The sequence below is a fragment of the Dermacentor albipictus genome, chromosome 3, assembly GCF_038994185.2.
Source record: "Dermacentor albipictus isolate Rhodes 1998 colony chromosome 3, USDA_Dalb.pri_finalv2, whole genome shotgun sequence".
NCBI classification, from domain to species: Eukaryota; Metazoa; Arthropoda; class Arachnida; order Ixodida; family Ixodidae; genus Dermacentor; species Dermacentor albipictus.
In genome coordinates, this window is record NC_091823.1 from 170,297,150 (window position 1) to 170,322,157 (window position 25,008).

The 25,008-nt window shown below is 44.4% G+C and overlaps 1 protein-coding gene across 2 annotated transcripts in view; it reads right to left on the reverse strand.

The window, feature by feature from the left end:
- RpLP0-like (ribosomal protein LP0-like) overlaps positions 1-25,008 on the reverse strand; it is a 75,623-nt gene that overhangs the window by 30,292 nt on the left and 20,323 nt on the right. For both annotated transcript variants that reach the window (XM_065444414.2, XM_065444415.2), the window contains one exon: positions 24,651-24,800. In XM_065444414.2, coding sequence (XP_065300486.1) covers positions 24,651-24,800 — 150 coding nt within the window. The remainder of the gene's footprint in view (positions 1-24,650; positions 24,801-25,008) is intronic.

Sequence of the window (25,008 nt, forward strand, 5' to 3'; positions counted from 1 at the left end):
GCACTTTTGTGTGGATTATCGACATCTCAACAAAGTAATGAAGAAAGATGGTTATCCCTTGCCCCGTACAGACATACTCGACTGTCTTCACGGCACCCAATATTTCTTGTCTGTTGACCTTCGCTCAGGTTAATGGCAGATTGCTGCTGACCCAATGGACCACGAAAAATCCGCACTTGGAACTCCAGATGACCTCTATCAATTTAAAGTCACGCCTTTCAGTCCTTGCAATGCGCCAGCCACATTTGAGTGCATGATGGATTCGCTTCTTTGTATCTTGAAATAGTCAACACGCTTGTGCTACCTTGATGATGTCATCGTTTCTTCGCCAACATTTGGCAGCCATCTTCAGCACCTCTCTGCGATTCTCGAGGTATTCTGTAATGTCGGCCTCCAGCTCAACAACTCAAAATGCCCTTTCGGACACTACGAAATAACCGTACTTGGCTATTGGCTATCTTATCAACGTGGCGGGGTGTATAGCCCAATCCTGCAAAACTTCGCGCTGTGATCAATTTTTCTCTCTCTTGTTCGGCTAGACATACGAAGCTTCATTGGATTGTGCTCTTATTTCCGCCGTTTCATCCATAATCTAGCCGACAATATGCGTCCCCTTACTGTGCTCTTCAAAAAGGATGTTGCTTTTATGTGGGGCTCGGCCCAAGCTGCTGCCTCTTTGGTGCTTATCAATGCCCTCACAACTTCTATTTTAGCGTTGATCCGACTGTGCCGGCATAATCGGTGCTGTCCTTGCTCAGTGTAAGGGTGGACACGACTGCGATATTGCTTATGCTAGCTGCCTCCTGTCTAATCTGGAGAAGAATAACTCAACCGCAGAAAGAAAGTGTCTTGCTCCTGTCTGGGCTGTCGCCAAATTTCATCCCTACCTGTTTGGCAGTGCCTTTACTGTTGTAACTGATCATTGTGCCCCGTGCTGGCTTTCTTCATTTGCTTCCTCACTGCGGCATCCTCCTTTTGCGTTACGTAGACATAACATCCTCATCCTTATGTGCCTCGCCCAACCGCCGGGCCGCCTTTAATGCTCTCCATTCTTTGGTTCATCCTGGCATTTGCACAACACAGCGACTTGTCACTTCTCGTTATGTGTGGCCCAGTGTCAACATAGACGTTTGTCGCTGGTCACTTGCATGCCTCAACTGCCAACAGTGTAAAGTGCATCGCCACACAGCGACTCCTCTTGACCTATTCCCGTCCCTGAACCCCCGGTTCAGCCATCTGCACATCGATATTGTTGGCCCCCTTCTTCCCTGTGGGAACCATTGCTACCTGTTAAACCGCATTGACAAGTTCCCCAGATGGCCTGAAGCAATGCCCTTCCTGGACATAACGGCGGAGTCGGTAGCTTGAGCACTCATCACACTCTGGATTAGCTGCTACGGTGTCCCTTCCATCATTACGACTGGCCGTGGTCGTCGATTCGACTTAACATTGTTCACCAATCTATCTCGGCTACTCTGTGCCAATCATATCAAAACTACCTCTTACCACCCGATATCCAATGGAATCACTAAACGTTTTCACAGCCAAATGAAGGCTTCACTCATGGCTTCAACTTTTCCTTTATCATGGAGCGAGTGCCTTCCTTTCATTCAGCTTGGTATAATGAAAGCTATATAAGTGCGCATGCTCTGGAGTAAAGAGCATTCCTACGTTGGCTCCAGTGTGCATCTGCCTTGCCATATCTTCTGGCAATGAGGATGGGATCGCGTCTGTGAGCAGCGCCTGTCTGGCTACCATTGACACCGAGCGAAGTGACTGAACATGTCAAAGTTCTGGGAATTCGATTCCTACATCGAAGACGGTGACAAAGACTTCAACTCGTATGTAGAGCGTTTCAACCATTACTGGAAAGTCATGCACATTGAAGATGGCAACTTGAAGAAATACACTTTCATCACTGCCCTTGGAAGACGCCCATACAAGACCCTCAAGGACCTGCTGTTGACTGCTGCACCGAAGGACAAGTCGTTCAAGGAAGTGGCCAACGTCTTGAAGAGCACTACGCACCAGGTAGCCAAGTAATAGCTGAGAGGTTCAAGTTCAATCGCCGACACCAGCTCGAAATGGAGTCCGTCTCAGTGTTTGCCATTGAACTAAGACAGAAGGCTGCCAAGTGCGTGTTTGGGACTTTTCTGGACGACACGCTACGTGATCGTTTTGTTGCGGGGCTCTGAAACCCAGCCATTTAAGCAATGTTGTTCAAGAGGAAAGAGCTCAACTTCGAAACAGCGTGCGACTTGACGAAAGCAGCGGAACTCGCCGAAAGAGAGTCGAAGAGCTTCTAACTGCCCAATGGAAATCTGCAAACGGACAAAGCCATCCACGCTGTCAGCAAGAAAGGCTGTCCACAACAAAAACGTAGGGTAAGCACGCCACAAGGTTTCTGTCTTAGCAGAAATTGCTACAGATGCGGAGACAAGCATGACGCACGTGACTGCAAATATCATACGGCACAATGTCACTGGCGCAAGAAAGTAGGCCATTTAGCGAAGGTTTGCATGAAGAAAAATGGCAAAGAGGTTAATGCACTTGAGGTACAGACTGAGCCGGACCACTTGCACCTTTTTCAAGTTGAGTGAAACAAGCAAATTCAAAGGCCCCATCTGGTAGACGTGAAAATCGCGGGTCAACCTGTGAGGATGCATATAGATACTGGTAAAGCCGTATCAATTATCAACGAGCAGATCTACGCTCAACTGCCTAGGAAGCCAGGTCCGACAAAGTGCCTTCTCGAACTGAAAAGTTACGGTGGCACGCCGCTCGAGATGACAGGACAGACACATGTAAGTGTCGAGTATGAAGGTCAAAAGAAAACTTTGCCAGTGATTGTCGTTCCTGGAACTCAACCATGCTCAAATTGAACTGGAATCACATTTTCAATGTGGAAGAAGAGTAAAAAGTAAAACTCCTGCTGCAGAAGTACCCTGACGTGTTCAGTCAGCAAGTTGGTTTGATAAAGGGTTATGAAGCGAAAATAGTTTTGAAAGAAGAGGCTCGTCCGGTCCTCTGCAAGGCTTGTCCTGTTCCCTATGCACTGGAAAATGCTGTTAAACAGGAATTACTCGCACTCAAGGAAAGAGGGATCTCAGTAATGCAGTGCGACTGGGGCACACCACTTGTGGTCGTTCCAAAGCCTGGGCACAAGTTGAGGCTATGCGGTGACTATAAAGTCACGTTAAACCCTTTCATAAAGACTGAACACTACCCATTGCCACTCGTAGAGGATATTTTTGCAGTACTGGTTGGCGGAAAAGTCTTTACAGTGCTTGATTTAACCTCGATATAGCAGCAGCTGTCAGTGCATGAGGATTCGCAGAAGTCGCTTACTATTAACACCCATCTTGGCTCGTTCAAGTGTCTTCGCATGCCGTACAGTATTTCAAGTGCCCCGGCTATTTTTCAGTCTGTTATGAACGAGATGCTGAAGGGGCTGGAAGGAGTCATGTGCTACCTGGATGACATCCTCATAGCTGGAGCATCTATTGAGGAATGCCAGAATCGGGTTGAGGCTGTGCTAGCAAAGTTTAAGCTACAGGGACTTAAAGTAAAGCAAGACAAATGTAAGGTTTTCCAACCCTCTGTGAAGTATTTAGGCCATGTTACTGAAAATTCAGGTACGTGCCTTTGCACAGAGAAACTTAATGCTGTCAAAAGCGCTCCAGAACCCAGAAACCAGACAAAGCTAAAAGCCTACCTTGGCATGCTTACTTTTTATGCCTAATTCATTCTGAACATGTCTGCTAAGCTGAACCCACTGTACAACCTACTGAAGAAGGATCAAAGCTGGAATTTGTCAGATAAGGAAGAATGCTGCTTCCAAGAAAGCAAACGATGGCTTACAAGCAACAACATTTTGAGCTTCAACGATCCCTCCGAGCCGCTAGGATTAGTGGCAGACGCATCTACCTATGGAGTAGGAGCGGTTCTTTTTCATATTGTGAACAGCCATGGAAAGCTGATAGCATACGCTTCGCGTACCCTGAGCAAAGCAGAAATGGGTTATTCACATTTAGAAAAAGAGGCATTGGCTGTTGTTTTTGGGATAAAACACTTTCACAAGTACATTTCCGGCTGTGAATTAACGATTTTCTCCAACCATCTGCCTCTGAAAGGGTTGCTCGGACATGATAAACCGACATCTGTTTTGCCAACTGTAAAGGGGTCGGGATCTCGTCAAGCTGATCAAGCTTTTCGTCCCGTACTCCTCCTATTTCAAGGGAAATAAAGCTGATTGATTGATCTACTGCAGCAGCAGCCCGCATACAAAGATGGATGCTTTTGCTTGCAGCCTATCGCTACGAGTGGCAATACCGCAAAGGTAATGCAGTGGTGAATGCAGATGCATTGTCGCGCATGCCACTGAAAAACATGAATCACGTTAGCGACTACGTCCAATTTTTTTCGGTGACTGCCGAGCTGCCGCCATTGGCTGATAAGATTTGCAAAGAAACCAGCAGTGACCTAGCCTTGCCGAAAGTACTGCTGTACACGCGGCAAGGATGGCCTTCAAGAGTAACCGAAGAAGCACTCATGCCGTACTTTGCTAGGCGTTATGAGCTATCTGTTGACAATGACTGTATCACATGGCGCAACCGGGTGCTCATAGCAAATTCACTGAAATGCTTGGTAATGAAACTCTTGCACGAGGGGCACCTGCGAGAGACTCGCATGAAAATGTTTGCATGAATTCATGTCTGGTGGCCTAAGCAAACTGAGGACATTGAACAAACAGTGAGGGAATGTACAAGTTGCCAATTAACTCAATATGCTGCACCACGCCTTCCTATCACTTCGTGGCATTGTCTGACATGACGGTGGCAGAGAATTCACCTTGACTTCGCATACTGCAAACCTCATTGGTTGCTTGTTCTTGTAGACACTTACTCGAGGTGGGTAGAGGTCATCTGCATGTCTGTCACAACTGCAGCCAAAACGGTGAAAAAACTACGAACTATTTTCACAGCTTTTGGCCTGCCGGAAGAGGTTGTCATCGACAACGGCCCACAGTTCGTGTTGTTGGAGTTTGCAGTTTTCCTCTCATCAAACTGAATTCGCCACAAGACGGCACCACCTTATCATCCGGTGTTTAATGGAGCTGCTGAACGCCTTGTTCAGACCGTGAAAAGGAACCTGGAAAAACAGTTGAAGGCGAGCGGGAGTTTCCAAATCTATTCAACATCGGGTCGACCAGTTCCTTTTCCACTACAGAAACACCCCATGTGCAGCAAATGGAAAAACCCCGGCCGAATTGTTCCTATCATGGAGTCCCAGGACACAGCTAACCATGCTGCACCCCGAGCTTCACAACTGTCTGGAGAAAGACGAGTGACGGCACGTTCAGCAGCCTGCTGCCCACTGGCGCGAGTTCAAAGAAGCGGACACGGTGCGGGTGAAGGAAACTAGACCAGGTGAACCGGCATGGATTACTGGTACATCGTCAGACGAATCAGTGCTGTGACTTTTGTTGTGAACATACAAAACCAAGAGCGGTTTGTTCACGTAGACCAGCTGGTAGAAGCTATGTTTCCTGTTTCTGAGCAGCCCGTGATTCCTCTTCCTGTGCCATTCCCAAAAACTTGGCAGACACTCCCTCCAGTGGAATCTCACTCGCCTACACCAGCTCCATCTGTCAAAGACAGACAGCAGGAGCCAGCAACGCCACAACAAAAAGGCTTGCCATACACCTGAAGCGACTCCACCCCAATTCCCCAACCTTGGCCAACCAGGCGTGGACAACGATGAATCACCAATGCCCATCCCTCACTGGAGAAGCACAAGAGAGCGTCGGCAGCCTGAGCATTGAGGTTATAACTAAAAAAAGAAGGGGGGGGGGGGGAGAGAGTGTAATGTCATTAAACCAGCAGCGTCTCAGAAGCGCCGCTAGCGTCTCGGAAATGCCGCCAGCGTCTCGGCAAAAGCTATATAAGCGTGCGCGCTCTGGAATAAAGAGCATTCCTTCATTGGCTCCAGTGTGCGTCTGCTTTGCTAGATCACCAGGTACCAGCGCCTATCTGGTTTTTCTTCACCCACAGTCCCTTTAACTTCTTCTAGCCAATCGCTGTGATATCAGAATACAGTCGAAGCTTGAATACTTTCGTATCCCTGGCAAACCCCCATAGTATTCAATGCATTTCATATCTCCTTAAAACGAAGCGTCACTAAGCTGCAATCCCACCTCAATGAAATTTGCCGAATCATTAGACCCCATTTTACATACCCGTGTAACTCTAACTGAATTAAACAAAGTGCTTAAATACACTTCCTTCTCACTTAAATCACAAAACATACCATCACAGCATGTTGCGAGGCCACTGGAAGCATGTCATGGCCGCCATCATGTTTGTCGATTACCTGTTTCCAAAACCTTTCAAATAGCACAACTGAATGAAACCGTAACGAGGCTGGCTTCAGAGGCAGCAACTGAAGTGGGAGGCAAGGCACCAAGCCAACCAGTACGCAAGCTCTCCCAAGTAACAAAGGACCTAATAAAGAAATGACAAAGAATGAAAGTGTCCAACTCAAGAGATAAGAAAGAATTCGCCTAACTGTCAAAACTGACGAACAAGGCCAAAATAAGTGAGATTCAAAAATATAAGGTGAGAAAGACTGAAGAAGCCGTAAAAAATGGATGCAGCCTGAAATCAGTGAGAAAGAAACTTGGCACAGGACAAACCAAAATGTATGCACTGAAAGATAAGCAGGGTAATATCATCACCAATCTCGAAGATTAGTAAAAGAAGCGGAAGAATTCTATACTGACCTGTACAGCACCCAGAGGAATCATGATACCTCCGTTAGAAACAGTAATGAACAGGATACAGAAACTCCTCTTATAACTAGAGGTGAGGTCAGAAGGATCTTGCAAGACATGAAACGGGGAAAAGCGGCAGGAGAAGATAAAATAACAGTCAATTTAATCAAAGATGGAGGAGACATAATGCTAGAAAAACTGGCGGCTCTCTATACAAAGTGTCTATTGACTACAAAGGTCCCAGAAAACTGGAAGAATTCAAACATTATACTAATCCACAAAAAGGGAGACGTTAAAGAACCGAAATATTAAAGGCCCATTAGCTTACTCTTAGTATTATATAAAATATTTACCAAAATAATCTGCAATAGAATAAGGGCAACACTGGACTTTAGTCAACCGAGGGAACAGGCTGGCTTCAGGAAGGGATACTCTACAATAGATCACATCCATGTGTGTAATCAGGTTATCGAGAAATCCGCAGAGTACAATAAGCCTCTCTATATCTTTCATAGATTATGAAGAAGCATTTGATTCAGTAGAGATACCAGCAGTCATAGAGGCATTGCATAATCAAGGAGTACAGACTGCTTACGTAAATACCCTGGAAAATATCTAGATTCCACAGCCACAAGCCACATTCCAGTTGCCTACACAAGAAAAGTAGGAAGATACCTATAAAGATAGGGGTCAGACAAGGAGACACTATCTCTCCAATGCTATTCACTGCATGCTTGGAAGTATTCAAGCTATTAAACTGGGAAGGCTTAGGAGTAAGGATTGACGGCGAATACCTCAGCAACCTTCGGTTTGCCGATGACATTGTTCTATACAGCAACACTGCGGCTGAGTTGCAACAAATGATTAAGGACCTTAACAGGGAGAGTGTAAGAGTGGGGTTGAAGATTAATATTGCAGAAGACAAAGATAATTCGGGCAAGGGAACTGGGCAAGGGAACTGGGCAAGGGAACAAGAGTTCAGGATCGCAAGTCAGCCTCTAGAGTCTGTGAAGGGGTACGTTTACCTAGGACAACTAATCACAGGAAACCCTGACCATGAGAAGGAAATTCACAGAAGAATAAGAATGGGTTGGATCGCATATGGCAGACATTGTGAGCTACTGACTGGAAGCTTCCCGCTATCACTGAAAAGGAAGGTACACAATCGGTGCATATTACCTGATGCTGACATATGAGGCAGAGACTTGGAGACTGACAAAGAAGCTTGAGAACAAGTTAAGGACTGCACAAAGAGTGATGGAACGAAGAATGCTAGGCATAACTTTAAGAGACAGAAAGAGAGCGGTTTGGATCAGAGAGCTAACGGGTATAGATGATATGTGAAACGTTGTCATATGTGAAACATTTTGTAACTTCATTACATGCCACTACTCACTTTTAACTTAGTGCTTCTCATGCATCCTTGCAAAACCGTGTATTTTTGTATTGTTAAAAACACGCGGCAGCTCCGCGCTGCCCATGTCTTGTGGTCATAGGGGGCGGATGTTTTTTCAAGCAGCACTGGCAGCTTTTCTTCCCTGTCTCCCCCAATCTGTTGGAAATAAAGATATATTCAATTCAATTCAATATTCTAATTGACATTAAGAGAAAAATTGGCACTGGGCAGGTCATGTAATGCACAGATTAGATAACTATTGGACCATTAGGGTTACAGAATGGGTACGAAAAGAAGGGAAGTGCAGTAGAGGACGGCAGTGCAGTATGTTGCGACGAAATGAGGAAATTTGCGGGTGCTAGTGGGAATCAGTTGGCGCAGGACAGGGGTAATTGGAGATGGCAGGGAGAGGCCTTCGCCCTGCAGTGGAGAACTGCGACTGCATTGTGGCTCTGAAAGCAGTCGTCCGAGATTACACATCTCCTACTTCAAGAATGCTGGTTTCTGTACCTCCCAACGGGCATTTCGTGCGACTTTGACTTCAGCATCTATGGGTGACAGCATGCACTGGAGGCGGTACATGTGTACAGTAAGAGCAACAGAATTCCATGCAAGCAAAAGTGGTCCTCTAGTGGATGCCGTCGTCCGTAGACCTCGACGTACCCGGTGCTGACTTAAATCTTGCCATCACTGACTGATGCATGGGGGCGATGTAGGCTAACAAAATTTCGACAGAAAAGTGTTGTTTTGCAGTGCACTCCCTGTCTGTGTTGTCTCATTCTGCAACAACTAAAGTCTGGTAAAAGCAACATTTTTGCACTTTCCCCACAAATTTTTTTTTGCAGGGTTCAATAGTATACTATCTTGGAGCCCCTAAATAGGAATGAAATGTTTAAGAAGAAAAAGGATTCTGATGTGATGTGCGATTCTCTATACGCCATTATAACGAGTAAGCATGGAAGTGCAAGGACAATGCAGACCATGCCAACACCTTTCCGTTTTTTGATGCAGACGCTGATTGTTGGATCCATTTGGGATCTATCGTCCGGCTTCGTCAGTGCGCAGCTGTGCCAGCCGCAATGCGCAATCCAGGGCGCTGAAAACTGCCACCGGCTACCGACGGTGAACTCGCCTCCCTGTCAAGCGCCAGCGCCGTTTTTGTTTGCGGTACATCAGCCGGAACTCGACGCCTTGCTGTCCGCCGCATCGAAAGCTACATCAGCAACGCGCTTTTTAAGCGACCGCCTTCCCGTGGATTTCTTCAGTGGGCATGGAAGTGCAAGGACAATGCAGACCATGCCAACACCTTTCCGTTTTTTGATGCAGACGCTGATTGTTGGATCCATTTGGGATCTATCGTCCGGCTTCGTCAGTGCACAGCTGTGCCAGCCGCAATGCGCAATCCAGGGCGCTGAAAACTGCCACCGGCTACCGACGGTGAACTCGCCTCCCTGTCAAGCGCCAGCGCCGTTTTTGTTTGCGGTACATCAGCCGGAACTCGACGCCTTGCTGTCCGCCGCATCGAAAGCTACATCAGCAACGCGCTTTTTAAGCGACCGCCTTCCCGTGGATTTCTTCAGTGGGCATGGAAGTGCAAGGACAATGCAGACCATGCCAACACCTTTCCGTTTTTTGATGCAGGTTGGTTGCCCCGTTTCACTTTACTGTAGAAAGTCAAACGACCTTTGCTTACTTGTACTTCCATGCCCAAATGTTTTGTTCGCTTTATTCTGTGAGTGCGTTCACGTTGCTAACCTGTTGTTTATGTCTGGTGATATTGAGTTAAATCCAGGACCACCTAGGGAAGATCCCTCTGGTCAGCAATACAGCCAGCTTGTTGCTCTCATGAAATCGCTGCATGAAAAAATGGATAAGAAACATGATGAACTTATAAGTGCCCTTAACGAGCTGAAAGAGGCTCAGCAATCACTTGAGGGGCGTGTTTCCAACATAGACAGCAGGCTTCTCGCAGTTGAAAATAGGTTATCATCGGCCGAAACCACAGTCGGACAAAGCTCAGCAGCCGAAGTAGTCGCTGTTAACCAACGACTTGATGATTTTGAGGACCGTTCCCGCAGGGTTAACCTTATATTTTACGGCATTACTGACACCGGCGCGGAAACATGGGCTCAGTCAGAGGACAAGATTGTTTCCCTTCTAAATTCCACAATGAATCTAAACCTAAATTGCAGTGACGACCGCCTATCTTGTGCGCACCGACTCGGAAAATACGTCCCTGGGAAATGCCGACCTATGATTGTTAAATTTGTTTCACTGAAACTTCGGGACAGTATCCTGGTGGCAAAGCGTAATCTGAAGAAATCTGGAGTGGATGTGACCGAAGACTTTTGCAGAGCGACTAGAGCTATGAGGAAAAAATTGTTCGACTATGGCAAATCTTCTGGAAAGCAATTTTCAATTCGGCATAATAAGCTCTATATCGGCAAAAAGTGCTACGTTTACTGTTCAGCTACCGACCGTGTTTGCGTCCTTGAATCTAGTAATGGTGCTTCCGTTTCGACAGATGCATCACCTGCATCGACGTCCGCTTCTGACAATCAGGTGTTATCCTAACTAAAAGCCCCGCCACTCACCGTGATGTATCTTTTTTATTCACGAATATTAGAAGCATTGTTAATAAACGTGAGGCACTGTCATCAGTTTTGGACGCATGCTCCGCCGATGTGGTCCTACTTACTGAAACCTGGTTATCGTCAAGAATTGACAGCTCTGAGCTATTTGAGTGTGAAAAAAAGTACACGATTTATCGCTGTGATCGCTCCGACAAACACGGTGGTGGCGTGCTCATTGCTGTGGCCGATAATCTTGTATCGCATATGATTGTAACTAACTCAGACTTGGAGTTCATTTGTGTTAGCATTTCCTTAAACCACAAAAATTTTCTTTTTTGCGCATGCTACCGCCCGCCAAATGCTGCTTCAGAATTCTGTGAAAAATTACATGATGTGCTTAATTACCTGGTTCTACAATTTCCACGCTCTCCATTATTTCTCTTGGGTGACTTCAATATGCCTAAAATTAACTGGTCTGGACCTGTCCCGGTTGTATCTGAAACATTACCTGGTGTATCATCTTTTGCTACCTTGTGCTTAGACTTCAACTTCACTCAGATCGTTTCCCAGCCTACTAGAATTGGTCCTACATCGGCTAACATTCTTGATCTCATCTTAACAACAGCACCTGGACTTGTACACTCGATTTCATACATGCCTGGTATAAGTGACCACAGCCTTATTCATTTCGTTATAACAACTTGCAACACGCGCCAGACTTCGACAACAAAAACGTTCAGAAATTACAAAAAGGGAGATTATGTCTCAATTAATAAGGAGCTTGAACTATTCTTGGATGGCTGCATTCCAACATTTTTCGATCGTACAGTGGAAGAAAACTGGATTTCCTTTAAAAATACAGTTACAAGTCTCATTAACAAACACATACCGTTACAAAAAATTTCAGGTAAACAACGGGCACCTTGGTTTAACACAACCTTAAAGAGGCTACTGTACAAGAAAAAGCGTCTTTTTCGTTTAGCGAAGTCTACAAACAATCTTGCTCGCTGGCGTGTATATCGTGATAGTCTGTGCTCCTATCGCATTGCTATCAAACAGGCAAAAGATTTTTTTCTGCAGAGCACACTCCCTTCTCTTCTTTCTACCAACCCTTCCAAGTTCTGGAACTTTGTTAAACCTGCACAAAGCCGTGCCATTTCTCTTGTTGACTCTGCTGGGCACGTGCTGCGCAATGAGGAGTGTTGTACGGTCTTGAATGACGTCTTCGCGGGCGTGTTTACGAAGTCACCTGCCGTTGTCACGCCGCAGCTGCATAATCGCGATTTCTTTCCCATGGATGCAATTGTAGTGAACTTTGAGGGAATAGCTAAATTAATTGAGAAACTAAAGCTTTCGTCTTCATGTGGTGACGATGAAATTAATGCAAAGTTTCTGAAGAATACGAAAGTTTACTCTTCAGTTTTCCTGTCATACCTCTTCACACAGTCCATTGAATCAGGTATGCTGCCATCAGATTGGAAGGTCGGGAAAGTGGTGCCACTTTTTAAATCCGGGAACACGCATTCTCCTCTTAATTATCGACCAATTTCATTAACTAGTATCCCGTGCAAACTTTTAGAACATGTAATTTACTCTAATTTAGTCTCATATCTTGAATCTAATGACTTTTTTAGCTCCTGCCAACATGGATTCCGGAAAAACTATTCCTGTGAAACACAGCTTCTGTTATTTACTAATCACATCGCCGCAGCTCTAGACAGAGGCTCGTTTCTTCATAGTGTTTTTCTTGACTTTTCTAAGGCTTTCGACAAAGTACCTCATCAACTACTTCTACTAAAAATCAGCACTTTGAAAATTGACCCAAACATTCTCAAATGGATCGAATGCTTTTTATCTAACCGAACCCAGTATGTTATCGCTAATAATCACGCTTCCTCTCCTTGTCCTGTTGAATCTGGCGTCCCTCAAGGTTCCGTTTTAGGTCCACTACTATTCCTGATCTACATAAATGATCTTCCAGATAACATTAACTCTAGTATAGGGCTATTTGCTGACGACTGCGTTATCTATCGCGAAATAAATAACCCTAATGATACACTTGTCCTTCAATCTGACATAAATAAAGTATCTGAATGGTGCAGTAAATGGTTAATGACCCTTAACATCAGTAAATGCAAGCATATGACATTTTCGCGAAGCACTAACACCTCAATGTCTTCAGAATACAGAATTAATGACATCGGACTGGAGCGCGTGTCTGCCTACAAGTATCTCGGTGTCTACATATCTGATGACTTGTCATGGCATACTCACATTGACTACATCATAGGTAATGCAAATCGCACTCTCGGTTATTTCCGACGCAATTTTTTCCAAGCTCCACAGCGCCTAAAATTAATGCTTTATCAAACTTTCGTTCGTCCGAAACTCGAATACGCGTGTGCAGTTTGGGATCCGGCACACCACACTCTCATTCAATCCATAGAATCCCTTCAAAATCGATCAGCTCGTTTTATTATGTCTAACTATTCACGTACCGCTAGTGTCTCGCAGATGAAATCGTCACTTACCCTTCCTGACCTTCAAACTCGGCGCAACATCTCGCGCCTTTGTTTATTCCACAAAGTGTTCCATCACCATTCATTGAATCAGCAACTCATTTCGCAGCCAGTGTACTTATCCTCCCGTATCGATCATAGCAATAAGGTAGCTGTTCCTCTTTGTCGGACTGACATGTTCCTGCATTCTTTTATGCCGAAAACCTGTTCTGAGTGGAACCGCCTTCCCTCTTCTATCGCCACCTTAGCCGATGCGTCATCATTCAAGACCGCTGTGACAGATCATCTTTTAAAATGACTTGAATTTCGCTGTTTTTTTTTCTTTTTTTTCATTTTTCTGCTCTTACTGTCTATTTATCTTGTCCTTGTGTTATACGCTTGAATGCTTTTTTGTAAGCCATGTACCCACCCCCTCTGTAATGCCCATTGGGCCCTGAGGGTATGATAATAAATAAATAAATAATAAATAAAATAAATAACTTAGGAGATAATGCTCTGCACATGTACTACTTTTCAAAGGTGCTGAACACTCCAACATTAAAATTAAATTCTGGGATTTTATGTGCCCCAATCACAATCTGATTATGAGGCACGTTGTAGTGGGGGACTCCGAATTAATTATGAATACTTGGGGTTTTTTACCATGTGCCATAGCTACATGAGTGTTATTGCATTTTGTCTTCATTGAAATGTGGCCACCACAGCTCAGATCAAACTTGCGGCCTTGAGCTGAACACTCCAAGATGCACAGGTGCATTAACTCAAGCACAGAAACCTCAGTCATAATTTATGTAATACTAGCTTATTTCATCATCATCAAAATCAGCCTATTTTATCTCCACTGTAAGACGAAGGCCTCTCCCTGCAATCTCCAGTTACCCCTGTGCTGCGCCAACTGATTCCAACTTGTGCCTGCGAATTTCCCAATTTCATCCCACCAAATAGTTTTCTGCCATCTTCAACTGCAATTCCCTTCTCTAGGCATCCCTTCTGTAACTCTAATGTTCCATCGGTTATCTTTTCTATGCATTACATGGCCTGCCCAGCTCCCTTTTTTTCTCTTGATGTCAACTAGAATATCGGCTATCCCCCTTCACTCTCTGATTCACACTGCTTTCTGTCTCTTAACGTCAGGCCTAACATTATTCACTCCATTGCTCTTTGCGCAATCCTTAACTTGTTCTTGAGCATCTTTGTCAGCTGATTTGCAGGCTGATAAAAGATGCAAGATTGTCCACCTTTTCAGTCAAATGACGTAGTTTTTCATATGGATTATAAAGGTGTTGTTTCAAATCAAATGCCCATTTTGCATTTTCGTACAAAACCCACAAACTTTACCCCAGGGCTGAAAATGGTGTGAAACTAATTTTAGCTGCTCTAACCTCACATACAAGTAGCTTAAGTGCAATTTAAATGTTTTTATTCAGAAAACAACAACAACAAAAGACTCAACAAAAGATTACTGAAAGATGACACCTTTCGCACACTTAATTCATCCACTGTGCAAAGCAGTTAGCAAGGTATAATTGCCTTTGTTAATTTTGTTCAAATGGAAGTGAAAGAACACTTCCAAATTTTATGGGTACAATGAACATTACATTTATTCCTGAATAAGATGATGACTCTGATGACAGTACTGTGGTACGACAATAACACAACTGCAACAAGATGACAGGATAGCAATGGCAGTTGACTATGCACTATCAGGTGCACATGTTGTGTCGCAAATGGAAGGCGAAGAAGACAATGGCAACGATGAAGGCACGCGCATGACCGTGCACTGACACCCCAAAAAGGTGAAAAAAAAAATAATAAAAAATCTGCAGAGAGCTTCGCGGCGCAAGCATAGAACCCGAGAGAGGTGCCATAGTGAGGGAAGAAGCTGAGAGAAGAAGGCAGCAGTGGTAGAAGAAGCGCCCTGTTTGGACAATGGGTCTGGGCTTCCGCCTATGCCTGGTGCTCCCGAGCCTATGGCTTAACCACTGAAGCTGGTGTCCATCTGCGGGGAATCCTAGCGTTCCTGTATATGCTCCCGCGAGGAGCAGAGTTGTGCATAACTTTTCCGGAGCCGCTCGCACCGCATTCACCAAGCACTATCATGTGGTAGAAAATGACGTCAAATGTTAAACTGCACCACTGTGAAGCCAACTTTACGGGCGCTACATCTACTCGTTTCTGTCAGTGCCATCGACCTTACAATCAACGGACCCTCAAGTGTGCGTTGCATTCATCGGTTCCGGGCTGTAGGTTCGGTATTCAATTATATAAGTCAAGGACCTTGTTGAGCTGATACGAAACACATTATATTGATGCTTGTATACCAGTATGACGAGGTGCAGCATACCAAAGCGCACAAACCACACAGAAACTGGCAAAGCTTTGTACGTGGTGCCGAGCGGACAGACAGATGTGCGCCGATGACTATATATGGCTACTGTGTATGCGGACCGGCCAGCTCCAAAAGGGACCAGGATATGCGAGGTGCATTCACTTTGTTTACAGAGGTGAGTTGGGCTTGTTTACACTAAAGCAACATTTTCTCAAGTAACGGCCTGTTAACGCTGAGATGAGTTTGCCTGGCATGAGGGGTTGTTGTAAGATTTTTAGTGTACAGTCGAACCCACTTATAACAATATTCAAGTGCCACGAAAATGCCATTGTTATAACGGATAATTGTTTTTATCGCCTTACATGAAAAAATCAAAATAGGGGGATGACAGAGCTGATATGAGAAAATTATATAGGCAGGGAGGCCCAGTGCCCCTCCCCACCACCTTCCTCCACTTTGGGAGGTTTGCCATCTTGATGTGATTACTGCAATAAAAATGACCTCTTGTTACTGTTAACAGCCTGTTGCCGCCTTTCCAGTTGCTTTGAATTCTGCTCCCCAGGGCTCCAAGAACCAGCAATCTTGCCCTTCTGCTGGCGGCCATTGGTCAACCATTCCCTTGTACGAATAATTTTTGATCTAGAAGCTCCTGTATCTTGAATCTTTTTCGACTTGCAGATTTGCTGCTACGAAACAGCTGTTTAGTATGCAATATGAATGACTCATGAAAGTAAGCTTTGCATAGAGTGTGCGCATGTGACCATTTGAAATGCGTTTAAATCTACGTGTCTGCGCTGCATGTATTGAAAACATGCAGCTGCTCTGAATGGCGGCTAGTGATAAATGATGCTTGATTAACGGTCACTGACATAATTGCATGCACGATAGTTTTCTTGGCGACAATCATTAATCGGCTTTTTGGCAGCCAAAATGCACTCACATAATTGTCCACTTAACATGTGTGAAATTTTCTTTAACCATCCTTTAAAACATTTGTTGCCTTCCAGCGTCAGCGAGGAAACTTCATATGCATGCTGAAAAACATTGCGCCGCTTTCTGTTGCAAGCTAATGCGTGTTTGCACGTGAGCTTTTGAGCTGTTTGAGCCATGGGTGTAGTCAGGATTTTTTTTCTGGGGAATGAGGGGAGGGGGGGGGGGGGTAGTTCCTACCACCTATATGCAAGTTCATGTGTGCGTCTTTATATCTGCATATATATATACACGCACATATGCAAACTAAAAATTTCGGGTAGTTGCAACCCTATTTCCCTCTGACTGCACCAATGGTTCGAGCCTATAGCCTGTATTAAAAGGTGCCATCTTGCTCAGCACTTGTAAACAATTGCTGCATGTAGCTTGCGACCAGCAGACAAAAAAGCAAATGAAACACTGTGCGCCATTTGCTTCCTGCGCTCGCGAGGAGCGGCTTCACTGCATAGCTTGAAAATAATGCCGGACCTATGCGGAACTCTGCTCCCTGCGGGAGCCTATACAGGAACACCAGGGCATCCAGCGGAGCACAGACCACAGTCCCTACGATCCTGGATATTCCTCCTGGCCTACGTTCCTGCTCCATCGTGACACGTCTCACTGCCCGCCTCCAGCTGGGTGCCTCGGCAGCAGCGCTTGCGATGCCCGTACCATTCTGGCCGTGACCTTTTCAGACACCCTACATCGCATCATATGGCGAAGTGAGACGTCCAATGACCTAATTCTGTAGGGCGCAGACTAGTTAGAGACTCCATACATAGAAGTGTTCCACAGTAATGTTTGTTGCAAGTTATATGTTGCTGAATTAACATAAACATGTGTGTGTGTTTCACAGAGTATATACTTCGTATTTTATTTCCTAAATCGGTCTGTATTGACCAGGTTTTAGAACCTATTACAGTGAAAAGATCTACACCGTCACAGTGTGGTGTGTAATGCTCCTTCCTAGGGTGTTACAGGGCATCGCTACATTTAAGCTTAATTCTCGAAGACATTACTCTTTCATGCAGTGAAAGTTCACCACATAGCCACTGAGCGACTAAAGCCCACATAGCTTTGTTAAGTAGGTAAGTGTCTCATCATACCTGAATCGATGCCTTCGGGAAATCCAAGGACTCATGTTGCCTGTGCTTAAAGAAAAGCTTGGCACACAAAGAGAATGTACTTAGAATGCCAGAACCATGCCCCAGAACAAGTTACATACAGTGAAAAGTAAGATGACACTACAGATGACAGGAGCAAACATTTCTGTCTAATACCCCTGAATCAGAATCATCCCTGCATCAGAATTAGCAGAAATGCGATCTCCGAGAGTGCCCAGAAAGCAACATTCAAATTTGCAAACATCAATAGTGGGCCATCGACGGGAATAGGCATGGACAGGAAAGTGCTAAAGAGACTGCACTGGAGGGTAATTATCCATGGTGTCACTAGCAGTCGAACACGACTCAACAACAACGAATAGCAGCACCTGTGCAGAGCTTACGGGCGAGAATAGTGCGTATAACCAGGAACACGAAGAAAGCACAGAATAAGCACTGATATTATTGTGGAATAAAAAGATATAAGAAGTGCGCAACAAAGAAGGATGAACAGACGACAAATTGTTTGTTAATTTGGACACCATTCCACCTGGTTGAAGAAGAGAGAAGAGAAAAGCGGGAGAGTACGAAAGATTAGAATCAAGTCTCTCGTTTATAACAAATGAATTTCACAAAAGCTTTGTTGGCCCTTGACTTGCAGTATGACTTCTCGAAAACAATGTATGTTGTTGTAAAGCAGTGTTTTGCCCATTGTGAACGACCAACTGGCTCAGATATCCACTCCAGCTGTGCCCAACGCTGTTCCCTGTGTGATGCATCGGTGCCCATTCTTCTCACACAATGCAAGCAACAAGGCTGTAAAGAACGTGCAGAACATCAACAAGGGAACAAAGCCAGTTCCACGAGGAACCAGTTTATTGAGGAATCACACACTTAAACTACGAGGAAGCATCTATCACCTAACCACTTTGCTAGAAAAGAAGAAATTGCCACTTTAGCTTCAGAAATGCACAGCTGTCCATCGGGCAATGCGCTTCCAAAACTCCTAGCCACAAAGCAGCGGAAAGCCGACTGTGCACATACTGTCGACATAGGCCTTACATACAAGGGTAGCCTTTTTTCATTTTCTTCTGCATAAGATGGGCTTTAATTAGAGGAAGATCAGACATCCACCCTATCGTAGCAATTGCTACAAAGAAAACCCATATGGGTTCCTCAAAAGAAAAAGCCTCGCAGTTGAAGAAAAATTCGTCCCGGACCAGGACGAATTTGCTGACAAAAAACTGCTGACGAAAAGCCCTGCCTTCAAGTTCCGCCAAGCTCCTGTGATCATTTCCACTGCCTGACGAATATTGATTGCAGTCGGCTGCTTTAGGCAGAAGTTGATAATCAACCGCTGCATGAGGCGCTTACAAAATTCTGCTTTCACACTCTTTATAATGCCCTGGTCTAGGGGTTGCAGCAAGGAAGTGATGTTTGGCGGCAGAAACTCCAAGCGAACGTGCGTCAAGTGAACATTCACAATGTGAGCAGAGCAGTTGTCGAGAACCAGTAGAATTCTTTGGTCATCCCTGCTCATTTGGTCAAGTTTGATGAGCCACTCAGGGAAAGAGTCCTCTGGTCATCCAGGCTCGTTTATTAGCGCGGCAGTCATACAGTAACGACATGACGTTTTTCACACAGCGAGGCTTCACGTACTTGCCGATGACGAGTGGTTTAATTTTCTTCGTGCCTGTTGCATTGCAGCAGAGTAGGACTGTCACGCGAAGATGTGACTTCTTCCCTCCTTTGCACTGCTGCCTATTGAAGTGCATTGTCCGGTCTGGCAGGAGCTGATAAAAACATGCGGTCTCATCCGCATTGAAAATATTGGCTTCAGAGTATGATTCAGGCCACTCTAGAAAACGATCATTGCATCAGGAATTTGCGCCTTCTCTGTCAGCAGCCTTTTCCTCGCCCGAGTTAACCTGCCAAGTTATTCCGTTCCTTTGGTGGAAACGGAAAAGCCAACCCGCACTGGCGTTGCACCCAGTTATTTCAAATGCATCGGCGAATTTGTGGGCTTTTTCTTGGAACATTGTGCCAGACACGGGAACGTTTTGCAGTCTGGCATCTTTGAACCACATGAGAACAGCTTGGTTTGCATTTTGAAAGTTTCCCAGTCACAGCCGCTTCCTCGTAGCAGCGAGTTGCGATTCCCGGTGAAGCTTGATGATCTTGTCTCGGCCTTTCAAAATGGTTGCGACGGTTGATGGGGCAATGCCACGCTGTCTGCACATGTCGATTCGCTTTTTCCCTGCATCGATTTCCTGCAATACGTCCAATTTGTCCTGCAGCGAAAACTGCTTCTGCTCCTTCTTGGCACCGTCACTAGCTGCATTCATTGTTGGATATCACGTGAACATCGCTAAACCTTTGTTGTGAAGTTCTTGGTGAAGTTTGTTGTGAAGCAGTTGGCACTCGACATGGTGATGATGATAGCTACTGCACTCGCAGTTTGTTTCATGCGGCGCTGTTACTTTTAGCTGAGTTCGCAATACTGATGTTCCTTGGTTATAAAGGGGAAAATAAACTACGTGAGTTATTCTGAAATATGTGTTGTATTGAAATTCGTAGTTCTGAAATATTTTTACATTGAAAATATGGGCAATCTGGCAGGGATTTCTGGCGGGGATTTACAGTGGCAGACGGAAATCAAGCAAAAATCCAGCCTAGCCCTCTACACAGCCCACAAGACTACAATCTCTGCAGAGCAGCTGTACGATAACAGCACTGGCAGTATGCCTCTGTTTGAAGCCCATAAGGAAGCGTTACAAACAAAAATGTATTGTCACTGCTTCAACCAATCCTTAGATGACATGACTGTGCAGTGCAGGGCATGTGGGGAGGGCAAAAGAGAATATTAAGCACAGCATGCTACACCGTGGAAGCTTGTGCACTCGTCAAACAGATGGCGCAAACATTTACCAAGGTTCTGGTATTTGTGGAAGCATGCAGCAGTCAAGGCACAACTGTGAGACCTCTACCTAACTGCAGCTTCAATGATGAAAGAACGATTTTAAATGTCGCAGACAGCAGGACAATGCATATGCTGTTTATCACTAGGCTTTTTCTTTTACCTTTTGTATAGGTTAGGCATTGTGCGCTATTCTGACCAGAAATGTCAAAAGTGAAGACCACAATAATCATCATGGTGAATCACACACTCTTACTTTCCTATTAGCAGCCGAGGTCTGCACCAAACATTTTCTTGGTAGCAAGTTTTCTTTAGATACAGTAGAATCTTGTTTGTACGCTATAGAAAAAAAATTCAAGAAAAAGAACGTACTGAATGGGAAAATGTACGATTAGAACTAACTAAAAATTTTACAGACTCAACATTAGTTGTCTCTACACAATGCGAAGTGTTGTGGCACGAGGCGCAGATATGCGTCGAGCTGGTGAGGCTTCAGTGACTCTAGACATGTTTTTGCAGTTTTTGTATTCTGTAGCATCTTTAAGACGGTGATGGGAAACCGAAAGGAAATTGAGCTGGTGGGTGATGTCGAATTACAATGCCGACGATGCCGCCAGAGTGAAATGTGGCCCTTGCATTGCGCCGCCTGCAGCAGGTAACAGTGGCACGTTTGGGTTATCACCTACTAAAAGCATGCAGTACGCTTTCAATGGCACTATGCTTTATGTGCTGCAAAATAGATAGGTGAAGATCGATGCTTATCGCAATAGGGTTAGTGGCGATAACTGTGAATGCGGCGTGCGATGACCAGGGAGTAAATTTGCTAGTACTGGAATAAGGAATTGAGTGTACGTTGGTGTTTTCACATGAGATGGGCGGGTGAGTATTGCGGGGTAGCTGATGCAGTGGGCGGCTACGGTTCTCAATCATGTATGCCTCGCACCTTCTCTTGTCTACACGAGATCTAGCCCATGAATACACACATTCTACGCTCACAGTGTGGCGATGTACTGAACATTTGTGCAAAAAGATCGTGTTTTCCGGGAATGTATGAACTGGTAAAAAATAAGCATAGCTCAATTGGGTACGTAACAGGGTCGTATCAATGAGCTTCTACTGTAAACAATAATTTGAAAGCCCTGCTGCGAGATAAAAACTGATCATATACAGTGCAGAGCTGCCAAGGTGACATGGAAGTTACTGTTCTTTCAGTCATAGTTGTATTAAGCAGGAAAATTGGTATCATTTTCTAATCCCTTCTTTGTTAGAGTGGTGTTCCTTATTTCCTCCACAGTTCTGAAACATTCCTTGCAGTCCCAAGACACCACCCTCTGACCTTCTTGGATTCTGAATGAAAACTTCTGGACAGAAGGGGGAATTCCCAGCATGTAACACTGCAGCTATTCAGCGAAATGCCATTATTACTTGGCTCCCTAACCCTCCCACTTGAAACTAACCTCTCATTGTGGATGGAAAAATAATTACAATGTCTAATATGTCACCAAATTTGTTCATCCTTCTTTTGGTATACCTTATCTATGAATACCGTACCACTACCTCATTTTCTGGCGAAAATCAATCTAGTGTATTATTTATTTTCCCTTATGAAACAAAAAAAGATGTGTAAACTGTTAAGAGCTGGAGCTTAAAGAGGCAAATCTTTCTATATGACCAACAACAGAAGTGACACCAAGAAATGAATATACATGTGCACATAACATCACTGGTCAATTTAGCAAGAAAAGCAGGTGCATAAAGAGCATTTTCTATGCACAATGGAATACAAGCAGAGTGATCAAGTGGTGTAGCTTGCTTGCTTATCTCTTAGCTAAGCCTCCAAATTAAATTTTGTGCTGCCTGTTCAGTCAGTTACTGACACATGTGTACACCGTATTTGTGCATTAGCTTGTAATCAATGTACTTGTTTCACCAGTACATATATGGCTCGGGATACAAGGCCTACAACAGTTTCTGCTTAACTGTTGCTTAATCCGTGCATCTCTTTTCCAGAAGTCTGAAACTGTTGCCCTGGACCCTTATTGTGTAACAGTTCATACTGTGTCATTATCATTATCAGCTTACTTCATGTGCACTGCATGACAAAGGCCTTTCTGATCGGTCTCCAATTACCCCTGTTTTGTACTAGCTGACACCATAGTACGGTACCACTAACATACCATGCTACTGCACTGAGACTGAGGCAGCTTCTTGCACAAGAGGGGTGCAATCAATCGGTTAGCATCACTGCAAAACTTTTTTAAAAAGTAACATCCTGCAGTGAACAATCGTTACGAAGTGCCCATTTTTTAAAAAACAAACATGCCTAATTAAACGAGCCTTTTGGTTCTCGCCGGTCCATCTCTTCTCATGTGCTGCTCAGCGCTCTAGTGCCTAGAGTGGCCTTTTGTTGCTGTGTTGGTGACTGCTGGCACCACACAGCTAGCTTTCTCAATAGAGAAAATGAATTGTGGGTACATATGACATTAAGTTGACCAAGCATAATTCATTACAAGACAAACATTACTCAATGACAATACTATAATTCATGATCAGATGGTAAGATTTCAAAAAAGTTTTATTTCAAGAGTAGAGTTATTTCACCTCGCCATACCATAAAATTCTAATAATTGTCTGTAAACATTCTACCAGTAAGGAAGATTTAAATTACAACTGGTTGCTTGCTGGCCATAGAGACATGAAAAAATTAATATAATGTTGAAAAAAGCAGAGCTGTTGTGCCAAATTTATGTACCAAGACTCTAGATGGTTGGTGAATGGAAGGGAAGCCTATAAATACCCCAGAAAGCGCACAAAGAGAGAACTGTTCAAATGGTAGGTCATGCATGGATTGCAAGTTCAGCGTCCATTCATGGCAAACTTGTCTTTTCCACTATTTTCACTCCCCAGTTGCTTCATTAGGAATATCAAGTTTATTGTAAATTGAACTCAAACAATTAAGCAATTTGAACATAGGTATTCTAGTTATTTATTTTCCACTCATTCCTTGGTTTCATTGTCAATTGCCTTCGCAAGGTGCTAATTATCCTTTTCATCGAAAATTTATTTTCACCCCATTTTTGGCATCTTCATAAGCATGAAAAGCATGCTACTGTAGAAATGATTAAGAATTTTCTTTCCTTCAGTGAGTTTATCAAGTTTATGAAAATGTAGACTTCATGCAAGAACTCTCAACAGAAAGTTCAGATATGAGAAGATCAACTATTTAATGTCTAGCACACTTAGAAGGCAGCTGTCCAGCCACTTGAAAAATATGCCGGATGCAAAACTTTGTGAAAACAACAACAACAAAAAAAACACCGCTCCATGACAAGCTGAAGATCCCTTCCAACTCCTTTTACTAAAACACCTTACATGAAGTATTCAAACTTGAAGCAACTGAAAGCGTCTCGAGATGCTTGCAACATATTTTAAATATAATTATTTTCAATTATATTTTGAGTGAGGGTCTCGAATCTGGCAGTCTTGATGTCATTAGGTAGCGTACGAGGGTTTATTAGCCATGTGCATGCTCTCCCAAGTTCACATGCTATGTGACGCCACCGGGCAGAAAAGAATGTTCGACATCCGCCCACAATGGCCCTGAGTGGCGCTGGCTAGCAGTCCCAGGGCTAGATCTAGTAAAAACATAAATACCCAAGTTAGCGGACGAATTGACAGCTGTCGCCGTAGCAACACACATGTAATGTAAAGGTTGTGGGTTCAGTCACCACAGGCGACACATTATCTTTTCGTCCACTTTCATTTCCATTTTCCCCTCTTTATCATTTTCTACATTTCAATTTCAACCACAGCTAATTTTCCTTATGTTTTTCTTGGCTTCATTGACTGTTGGTTTTATATGATTATGATTAACAAAAATCGAGCCCCTCGGCTCCTTTCTTGTTCATCATTGTCATCAGTGCAGTTGATGTACCATCTTGGAGTGTGCTATCGTGCACACAGCGCCTGGAAGGGATATATTCCTTACTGTTTCAAGCAGTTTCACAAGTACACTTGAAACCGGTCCACCAGGCACAAGATGTACAAGCTGCCACAAGAGGGCGCCACTCACTCAAGAACTTTCTCCTTGGTGGCGTTGGTGAAGAAGAGGCCGCACTGGCCACGTAGTCGCTCGCTGACTTTGTGCAGGTTCTCACGGTGGTCTTCGTCGATGAACCGGCCCAGGGCCACGCTCATCACCTTGTTCTTGCCAAAGTAGAACCTGCAGATGTGCAAGAGTCCCACCACCAACCATTTAACCACAATCATCATCATTAATTAGGTCCACTGCAAGACAAAGAAATTCCACAGAAATGTGCAGTTATCATTACTGCCCAGCGACTCCATTGTATGCCTGTAACTTTTATATCCTCTTTATATGAGATAATCCTCTACTATGATCAAGTGAACTTCCCCTTCATTGCCAATCA